Source organism: Rhyacophila brunnea, unplaced genomic scaffold, assembly GCF_057557595.1.
Source record: "Rhyacophila brunnea isolate RB1 unplaced genomic scaffold, BYU_Rbru_1.0 scaffold_15, whole genome shotgun sequence".
NCBI classification, from domain to species: Eukaryota; Metazoa; Arthropoda; class Insecta; order Trichoptera; family Rhyacophilidae; genus Rhyacophila; species Rhyacophila brunnea.
The window spans coordinates 33433676-33445169 of NW_028232806.1; the positions used below are offsets into that span (position 1 = coordinate 33433676).

Genomic DNA, 11494 nt, shown 5'->3' on the forward strand with positions numbered 1-11494 from the left:
AAACATGGAATTTACCTAAATTAGTGTTCATTTATCATCATAGTTATCATGACGGAGTGACATCGTGCAAACATATTCATTCATCCAAAAAGCCCAGTCGCTTACGTTAGAGCTTTACATCCGGTGTACCGCAAGAAATTGTTGCATTTTCATTGCGATTTTTTGCATCAATAGAAAATATGCTAATCTATTGATTTAATCTTTGCATATTATTTCGAAATCAATGTGTTGTTGGTATTTCAATTCCAACCTAACAAATAAATTTTAACACTAGCTTGATAACATTTATGGCTGTGGTGAAGGGTAGAGATAGGCTGTTAAGAATCAACATAAATAATAGTGCACACTAAACTTTATCAGTCATACCTACTTATTTATTTTCATTAGACTAAGAAAACAAATTGCAGGGTGCTGGTTAGTTTTTAAAATCCAATTAAACCCTACCTAAACCAAAACATAATATTTGAGGTATGCTGTGGGCGATCCGACAAAAATAGTGCACACCTTTTCAGTCGTACATAAAATTGGTTTTTGTTGAATTAAGAACACATAATATTACAGATTGTTTTGGTTAGTTTTTTAAAATGCAATAAACCCTGCCTAGACCAAACCATAATCGATAAAAAATATTCTTCTATCTATAAAATATCTAAATTATGTATGATTTAATGGCATAATTTTAGATAGTTTATGGATATGTAAACAAATATTTTTTCACTATTATCTACTATGGCTTAGATTAGGCAGGGTTTAATTGAATTTTAAAAACATACACTATCTACATAACATTGTAGTCTTAGTTCAATGAAAACAAATATGCTTGACTGATAAAGTTTAGTGTACACTATGTCGAATCTCTACAGCCTACTTCCACCCTTCGCAACTGATCTAAGGTCTATTATTATTTTGGCAAAACAGATACTCAACAATTCTATTAGATTAATTCGAAATCTTTTTCCATCGATATTGCAAAATATTTAGAACTCTAGAGAATGATTGATATTTCGAAATTTACTTCAAAGAAATTCAGTTGTCTAGATTTATTTTAACTGTAAAAGAATAATTTCCGTTTATTGTAGAAACTACAAAAAATTTTCTACTACCATTTGCAACCACATGTCGTTTTTGTTGGTGGTGACTATTGAAAATTTGAAAAGGCCTTTTTTTAAATTTAATTTTGAAGAGTTTGGAGTAAGCATCAAGATATGCAAAATTTATTAATTTCATTGTCTGTAAAAGTGATAGGTATGTATGTAGTAGTGCAGTAGTGAAGGGTGGAGGTAGGCTGTTAAGATCCGCCATAAATAGTGCACATTGAACTTTGTTAGTCATACATATTTGTTTTTATTGAACCAAGACTACAATTTACAGATGGGTCAGTTTTTAAAAATCAATTAAATCCTGCCTAAACTAAACTATAATAGTTTTGGTATATTTTGGGTGGTGCGACAAAATTGTGCACACTTTTTCATTCATTTGTTTTCGTTGGATTAAGAATACATATTGCACATATTGTTGGTTCATTTTTTTTAAATTTATTAAGCTCTACCTAAACCACATCATATGTAAAAAATATTATTCTATCTATAAAATATCCAAAGTTATCTATGATTTAATTGCATAATTTTAGATATTTTATGGATAAATGAGTGTTTTTGACTATTATCTATTATGGTTGGTTTTTGCAGGGTTTAATTGAATTTTAAAAACTAACCAACACCATCTGTAAATTGTAGTCTTATTTCTATGAAAACAAATACTTATAACTGACAAAGTTTAGTATTCACTATTTATGGCAGATTTTAATAGCCTACCTTCACCCTTCGCCACTGGTACAAGTACCTACCCCTCAACTTACAACATATCACGCTTGCAACTGAAAGAATTAAAAGTTGTTGCTTTTGATTATCATTGCTTGGGGTTGAAGGTTAGGAAGCACCCAAGGCTTCGGTTACTTAAGTTAGTTATCATTGTGAACACGCTGGTGGCGGAATATATTCAATTAACTGTGTGTAACCAGGAAGCGGAGCATCCGGGGGTTCACCTGACGGTGGGTCCAGGGGGCGCAGAGTGGGCTCCGAGACCTTTGAGAGCCGCTGTTCTAGCCGCCCGGGAGCCTCTGCATCGATCCACTCACTGCATTCCGCCCGTCGTGCCTACACTCAAGCTTGAGAGAAAGGTCATCCATTTTAATGCTTATATCACTAATATCCTTGGACTCATATTGCGACATCTTCATGCGTGTTAACACGGTGTTATGACAAGATTGCTTCCGCTGGGGTACCCACTGGTCAGGATCATTGGTGTGTTACTGTCTAGCAGACATTCCATATGGCCCCTCTTCCATCGCAGTTTTTATGACAGGATCTCCCATTACTTTGATGTTCACTTAAGTTATTCACGGTTCATCTAAGCCCCATTTTCTAGTGTCAATCCAAAAAAATTACACAATAACTACATATTAATAATTTAATCTGTCGTAATATGTTGCAGGAGATATCAGCGGCAAATAGCGGTTCAGACCCTGAGCTGTTGGGAGCCAGGAGTGTGACTCCTACGAATATAAGCGTATCGCAGGTGGTCGGTTCCTCTCAACCGACGCTGGCCCCTCCCACACCCACTGCAGAAAACAATGGCACCGCAGTCACTGCCGCTGCGCCAGAGGAGGAAAAACCTAAAAGTAAGACTTGCACCTAGTTATTGCCCACTGTACTGTCACCTTTGATATTGGCCTCGGTGATATGGCGAAAAGCTTTTTGACTGATACTATGATATATTGGCATAGATCAGCGATACTCAATCTGCGGCCCTTTAAGCTTTTATGTGCAACCCGAAACACATTTATTATCAGGATTTTCGTATATTTTGAGATTCGTTTCGACTTTGACGCACAGATAGTGACACCCGAAGAGGATTGTCATTATGGTCCACATCAGATCTGGTATAAGAGTGTTGCTATTGCACACGATTAATTTAAAAAACACGCATAATTTTTAAAATCTCAAAAACGTTTTGTAAAAAAAGGGGGGGTTTCATGATTTTTTTCGTCACACCAGTAGTGATGTGGCCCGCGTTACTTTACAAATATATGTATTTGGCCTGAAGAAAAAAAGGTTCAGTATCATTGGCATAGATGCTCTTCTTTGGATGCAATACCGGCAGTGGCGAGGGGTAGAAGTAGGCTGTTAAGATTTGATGTAAATAGTGCACACTCAACTTTGTCACTCATACTTATTTGTTTTCATTGAACTAAGAATACATTTTGCAAATGGTGCTTGTTAGTTTTTAATTTTCAATTAAACCCTGCCTAAACCAAATCATAATCGATGAGTTTTCGTTGAATTAAGAATACATATTACAAAATGGTGTTGGTTAGTTTTTTAAAATTCATTAAATCCTGCCTAAACAAAACCATACTTGATAAAAAATATTCTTCTATCTATAAAATATCTAAAATTATATATGGTTTATATTTTATCACTATTATTATCTACTATGGCTTGGATTAGGCAGGGTTTAATTGAATTTTAAAAACTAACAAACACTATCTACGCATTGTAGTCTTGAAAACAAATACATTTAGTGTGCACTATTTATGTCGGATTTTAAAATCCTACCTCCATCCTTTGCTACTGGATATTGGGTATGGTTACCTTTCTCTAGTTGGAATATTTAAATTCTGATTGGTGATACTGATTACAATACAATACAATATTAAATTTAGCCATTATTTTCAGTGTAGTTTTTTCGAGATTTTTGCTCCAGATCGAGCATACACATGTAAAATAGTATTTTGTTTTAATATTGTTTGTTCGCTGTTCGCCAATAAATATAATATCGATCAATACTGTCCGACAACAAGAAATTAGCGATAACAGGAAGTCGCTGTCGTCGCATATAGAAGATTTCTCAGTAATGTACCTGTGATGGCGGCAACGTGTGCTAGAGGCGTATTTAAATAATGTATTGGATCTCCTTCTAGATGCGGCTTTTTTTCTTCTTCGGAACAAACCAAAAGTTTATTAATAATAATTCCAACATCGCTTCTGTTCGTTTTAGACATATTTTTATTATAAACAGCTTCAAATTACGTAAATTGATAGATCTAATAAATATGTACCTACCATGAAATGGAATGAGATTAGACCAATGCTATTTCAATGCTACAGTATACTATCAGTAATCCGCCGCTCAATAATCCGATAACTACTATAATCCGCCGTTATTTTTACTAGTTGAAAGCACAGAATCAAGCTCTATAATTCGCCGGTATTCGATTGTCAAATTCAATAGTCTGCCGCGTACAAGTATACAATGCAGATGAGACGGGTTTATTTTGGAAGCTTTCCCTTCATAAAACGTACGTTCATCGCGAATTATGCCGTGCTCCAATGCAACCGGGACACACAAAATAAAGCTTTTGGTCATAAGGAAAGTCAGGAATCCTAAGCCATTCAACAATATCTGCCTCACTGAACAACTGGTTGTGTCAAGTGATTTACTGTTTAATATTTAGTTAATAAACTTATCGTAGTAGATTTTTGGGTTTCCACCGTGAGTCCTTCTTCCTTCTTTACTCAACGTTTCGGGCTCGTTGCAGAGGCCATTATCAAGAGATGATATGTTTTATGATGAAAATGTAGTGTAGGTATGTGAATATAAACATTGCTCTAAGAATGTCGAAAGGAATCCGTTATATTAATATATTAATAGGGATGATGGATTACGGTTAAAAACGTCATGGCTTCCGGCACTATCAGCAAAATCCAATATTCGAGCCGGTATCCCTGGTCGTAGCGATTGACAGATAACTCTGAGCAATGTTTGCTCTTAGCTAATCGGATTCCTTTTGACATTCTTAGAGCAATGTTTATGTTCACATATCTACACTACATTTTCATCATAAAACATATCATCTCTTGATAATGGCCTCTGCAACGAGCCCGAAACGTTGAGTAAATAAGGAAGAAGGACACACGGTGGAAACCCAAAAATCTACTATGATAAAAAACAACTGCGAAAGCCTCAAACATTATATTAATAAACTTAGTTTATAAATATGTATAATTTAGTAAATACCTACTTGATTTTGATTATAAATAAAACCGTAATTTGCTAGTACAAATTTATCAAAAAAAACTATTTTTACGAAATACCTGTTTTAATTTTTACCATATTTTGTATGTACTTATGCACTATAATCCGCCCCTTTCACTAATTGGACACTTGTCTGGTTTTTGGGGTGGCGGATTACTGAGAGAATAGACGTACTGTATTTCAAATTTTTTTGAAAGTACCAAATTAACGTTTTAAACCTCAAATTTTGTTAAATTTTGAAAAATTTAAATTATGTAGTATTATTACCATGATTATTCTATTTCAAGAAGACTTATTTTAGTTATAGTCCTAAACACTTTGATTATTTATATATTTTATTTATTATATATTTTATTTATTTAATCTTAACAGCTAAGCAAAGGAGTCCGGCAACGGCAGCACTGGTGAAACGGGCTCGGTCTGTAGCCGTTTTCTCGTTACGTCTCCGCAAGGCCAGAGAGGCCGCTGCGGCCAAAGACGCTGCCAAGCATGAAACCACCCCTCCTAAGGTAATTATCATCCATATCACAAGTTTATTACCGTCTACACTCTGCCGCCATATGAGTAAATATTAGAATCAGTGACAAATACTCCTTACCAGGTGCTTAACTTAAAGGCAAAAAATCAATTACAAACAATTATTTAACATTTAATTTGACTTAGTGACTTCTATCCAATGTCAATAAACTCTCTGGATTATTCAAGCCTTAAAATATTCACGCTGTATAGGTAAAACTATACGCTTAGCAAGTCACTTACCGCATACCAGAAAAACAAAACTGCAAATTTGTAAAAATTGAATTGTATAAAAATAAATACGGAGTCTGACCGCTGTCTCATTCTTCTGCTCTGGGAGTCTTTGGTTTGAAACTTTGCTGAAATTGTTTAAACAGAAAATATAATTTTCAGTATTTTTTTTAACCTTTTCACCGCTGACGGCACAGCTGTTGTGCCCTCATTAGTTGGCCGTTCAATATAATTAGCATGTTATTTAAATGTGGTAATTAAGTGCTCCACGGTGAAAGGGTTAATAGTATGGGTGACACTTTCAAATACAAAATGTAAAACCATTCTTTTGACCATGTCTAATCCTGATAAGATCATATGGGCCTCCACAGAGTGGGAGTTTGTATTAACAGATTTTTGTTTTTACGAGAAATGGATGTTGGCCACTTGCTCAACCTATTAGTTTCATACTCTCACTCCAAATACAAATTGAAAAATATTACATGTATTTGCCAGACCCTGGATTTGAATCTGTGCATCTATTCTATACACAAGGCTGCTATCGGCAGCTATCAGCAGCTATCGGTGGCTATTGGCGGCTATCGAGGGTAGTTTATCAAATTTCTGTATTGAAGTATTAAAATTCTTACAATAAGTTAGCTGTCTAAACTATCAAAACTGTGTATCTCTCTCTCAAGGTTAACACAGCCAAGAGAGGGTCTGTTAAAACATAGCACTTCTGACAGTTTAGTTTTAGACGATTTTATTGTAACAATTAACCACCTCAATACATAAATATGATAAACTACCCTCGATAGCCGCCGATAGCAGCCTTGTATGTAGAATTGATGCGCTGGGACCCATAAATGGGTAAATCCATAGTAAATGAAAAAAAATTGATATTTAAATGTAATTGTAAACTTGTAATTTTGATTGATTACATACAAAAATATGGAAATTAATGAACCAATATGGCACAATGTTTGTGTAAATCAGAGGGTGGCAAACTGCGGCCCGCTGGGTGTTTTTTTGCGGCCCGCCATCATTAATTGTACTTCTGATTACGAAAATTTTTTAAAAAACATTGACATAGATTAAAATTTGTTTAGCAATAGTACTCGATCCATTTTCAATAGATATTGATAGTGTACCGACAAAGCTACAACCTGAGATTATTGATCTCCAGTGTGACACTGATGAGAATTGCATCGTCGTGAAGAAATCTCCAAATTTTACAATGCCCTTAATTCAGACAAATTCGACCAAATATCTTCGATGCCCATTTACAAGCAGTTTTGAGAATATCAACGACAAAATTAACACCTGAATTTAATTTTTTTTTTTAAATGTTTCATTGTTCTCATTAATTTTTTTGTAGTGTTTATTTTTTGTGATAATAAATAGTGTAAAAAAAAAATGGTATTTTACTTGCGGCCCACCGCTCATTTTGAATTCTTGAATTTGGCCCTCCATCCAAAAAGTTTGCCCCCCTCTGGTGTAAATTAAATATTGTCATTTTATTGTCTAAACTAATTTTTTAAATCCTAATACATATCTCCAAAATATGTAATTTGCAGTTATGTACTATGCTTTTACACTTATGGCGCGATGCAATCATCATATTACTATTTTTCTTCAGCCCCTGCCTCCTACGATGTACGGCGGCGAGCTGTCGTTGATCCCCATAGAGAAATTGATCCAGGTGGATGACGTCAGGCCTCGCTCCAACTCTTGAATTCAACATCCGGAAAACAAAACAATATCAGTATCCTAACACCATTAACTATAATCAACAAAATTACATTATTGTTTCACGTGAAATTTATTATCTTTTTAATTCTAATGTCATAATCTTTTTGGATGAACTGTTGCGTTGTTCAAAATTACTACACCGGTTTGATTAGTACACTAATTGTATGTTATAGAAAACCTGTTTAGATAAAGAAAAAACACCCTTACCTAATAGTGAAACACTACATATTTTACCTTGTCATTTTTTAGATAACGTATTTTCACTCTATATGTCGTGTTTTCACCCTTTTTATATAACGATATACCTACTCTTATATACAATACATATTATTAACGTAGCCATCTATAGTATTTTTCCATTTACATTTTCAATAATTTCTTATCCATTTTATTTGAGACATTGAGACAAATTTTGTGAAGATTCTATCAATATTAAACATTTAAAAAAATGGTGCACATGTAAATTTTCGAGCAATGCCACCACTCAAATCAAAATGCAATTTAATACTGAAGACCACCCCACTAAGTGGGACAGAACGTGCACGCAAATCACTCAGTTTACATCTCTAGAGGCTTGGTCCAATTGATTTTTGGTATTCAGTTTCCAGATAGAAATGTACTTTCTTAGATAATGGATGGCAAACATTTTAGTAATTGGCTAATAACATGGGCAGTGCGGAAGCGTGTGCTCTGAATAATGCCTCGTAAATACCTCGCAGATTCCTCACTTCAACACATCGTCTCTTTCTGGACGTAGACTTTCGAATTTAGGATTTCTTATTATGTTTTGCCATTGTCATACAGTGATGGTTGTTTATTGATTTTAATAGTTAATTTGACTAAAATTAACAACTATGGTGACATCACTGAAGATAATAATGTCATATATCGCTTGAGACTTCGATAGATATTGTATATTGTTTTTGGCGTGTCAATGTGTATTCCACTACACTACACAATATTATTACTGATGATGGGCTACTTTTAAAAGCGATAAAGCATCCGGGTAATCAGGAATATCCAATATCTGATCTGGCATCTTTTTTATCCTAAGTAATGTTCAGTGTTGGCATTTTTCGACTTAATTGTCCACTGTAGAATAATGGAGAGAATGTCTCCTTATTCTGTCTAAATCTATAGGTCGGGGTTTTAAACCATGCAGTTAAATTAAATTCATTTGTTGACTTATTTCCATGTGTATTTGGATCCAAAGCATGGGCCCAATGTGTTGAGTTAATGACTAATGACCATTCCTCCTAAGAAAAGTCAAGATAACTTCCACTTTGTGGAGGCATATATGCTCAGTCTTGGAATGGAAATGCTGATTTACCGTACAACTTAGTCGGCTCTCACATCTAAACTCGTCTTGTTGCCGCACAACCATAAATCAAACTTTCCGAGAATGGCGATCCAGTGTTGCTGTGAAGACCGCGCACATCTACCTAGCGACAGTCGCGTGTAGCCTTCGAAACGAATAGATATTTGAATGCGACGATCGGTCAGCCGGTATAGGACTGACCAATTCGTAGGTGTTTGTGTGAAACTTGGCGTCTTCGACTCGGAACCCGAGAAGCATGCAACTTGTCGATTGCAACAGCAGATGTTTTTTCAAACGAAACAGTCGCAATCGACCAATCTGCGGAGCTCCATTTGGATGACGTCACATCGACATATTTGACACGTAGGCGAGATGAGTTTTGATGTGAGAGCCGGCTTAAAGTTTTTTTTTTAATTTCGTAGCGATAGAAAAAAGGAGATAAGTCTGGAAATTTGTAAAATTAGTTACGCATGCCAAATTAATCATAATGCATAATATGTATATGCGTAAAGGAGAAAAAGAACGAGCTGAATCGATGCGGCTGACTCAGTAAATTTCACATAGAAGTGTCCATACAAAATATCTTCTTTTTTCTCTCCTGACTTATCTCCTTTTTGTATTCAAAACTTTATGTACATCTCCATTCAATAGCACTTATTGTACAATCCTGTTAATTAAAAAAAATCATGTCAGTGAATTAAACTGCTAAAAAATAATACAATCATTACAGAAAATTGTGACAATAATATTATGAAATCTTCACAAAACATGTCTATCCCCACACATCAAGACCATTTCTTTCTTCGTATTAGGACCTCACAGACTAGCATTCCTGCTAGATGTAATGAACGGTATTCGGCATAGTGTCGATTTGATAGAAAATCAATTTAAAAAGAGGTGCCAATTTCTGACAGTTAGGAAAGCTAAGTTTGTTGAGTGATTATCGTATGTATAAAGTGTGTTATTAAAACAAGGTGAATATATTTTTTTGCATTTTACTGATGTACTGTTATGCCTTGATAATTAAATCAGGATTTTATATTATATAATTAAGATTGCCAAAGATAGCAATGAAGATTGTTTCAATTGTCTGCCACAGAATGAGAAATTATATTTTTTTCCTCATACTTGTAAGTAGAGTAGAGGATATAGAAAAAATACTACTGTTTTAATAATTCACTTTGTACATTTTTGAACACGTGAGATACGGTGATGTTAAGTGAAAAATATAACTTTTTTGAATTAGAGAAAAAGAAGAAAATGTCATAATTTAGTTTCCTCTACTAAAAATGTTTGTATTTTGCTGAAGACGCCGTACCTCCTGGTTCCTGATTTATTTATGTGGCTTTGTGTCAATTTATGATTAATTCAAAACTAAAATTCTTCATTATAAATATTTAGAGCTGAAATAATTTCACTCTGTAAACTGAGAAATGAAACTGAAATGGCATATTTTATAAAACTAACCATCAAATACTGTGAATTATTTCGATAATGATATAGATTAACCAAATAAAAGAGCTCACAAAACTGTATACAGGTAACCTCCATCAGTTTCTTCAATGAGTTGAGAGAAGAAGAGTTAGACGAACCTCGGATGCTTTAAATCCAGAAGCAGTCTTCTCCTCTGTGGAAATAAACGTACGTGTTGGCATTCGTTTCCAATAAGAGTCCCGTCTCATCGACATTAAAAATTAAATTTGGTGGATAATTTTCCTTTTCAACAATTTCCAGTTTTAAAAAAAGAACGCGATATAATAAATCCGCACTCGCCAGGGTCGCGATGAACGGGAGGTTACCTGTACTTACATATATCTTTTTTGCTTAATTCCGTCTTCTATTGAAGATTGGTTATCAAATTGCAGTACATACATCTCACTGTCCTGGGCCAATTGTATCATATCATCAATGCCTTGGACATTAAGCTTACAGAGAAGTCTCTCAAAATTAGAAGAATCAAAGAAGAATCTCATAATTACATATTTTGCATATAACATAAATTGATCAAAGACCACAGATAACATCTAGTATAAATCATAATATAGTCCACTGATCGAATACCGTTTTAAAATGGCAGTTCATTTGTATTCATATCGTTCAAGTGACATCGTAAATAGCTACACCTACAATTCATTTTTATCAATAGTCGTAAATCTATGAGTCTAAAAAATAATTCCAAAACCTAACGACAGGTCGAAGCTTCCCTATATCATAACCAGTATACCTACCTATGTAAGATTTCTATAACTAAGTTTTTTTTTATTGGCAGCATTTCGTAGTGTTCATTCCTGGCCTATAAGTAAGATATTAGAAATAATTACATTCCCTAATCTAACCTAACTATACCCATTTCTTCAAATACTTTTAATTGATTTAAAAACTAAGTTATAACATACTTAGTTTTGTTTTCATATTATAATTTCAATATTTTATGCTGTCTTATCTCTCTAACTTTACTTTCATTTATCTGTACTAATTATAAAACATACAACAATGACAAATAGGGCCTACATTTTGTTAATTATACGCTTTTTAAAATACATAATAACTGTTATTAATTGTTTATTTTATGTGCTACTTAATTTTTTAAATAATCTAAAT

At 34.0% G+C, this 11494-nt stretch overlaps 1 protein-coding gene across 1 annotated transcript in view; it reads left to right on the top strand.

The window, feature by feature from the left end:
- Positions 1-10127, top strand: part of wwk (anoctamin 8 white walker) — a 50232-nt gene extending 40105 nt beyond the window's left edge. Inside the window, exons 22-25 of the mRNA XM_085943311.1 lie at positions 2021-2179; positions 2494-2680; positions 5470-5606; positions 7463-10127. Coding sequence (XP_085799437.1) covers positions 2021-2179; positions 2494-2680; positions 5470-5606; positions 7463-7558 — 579 coding nt within the window. The 3' untranslated portion in view covers positions 7559-10127. The remainder of the gene's footprint in view (positions 1-2020; positions 2180-2493; positions 2681-5469; positions 5607-7462) is intronic.
- The last annotated feature ends 1367 nt before the right edge of the window (positions 10128-11494 follow it).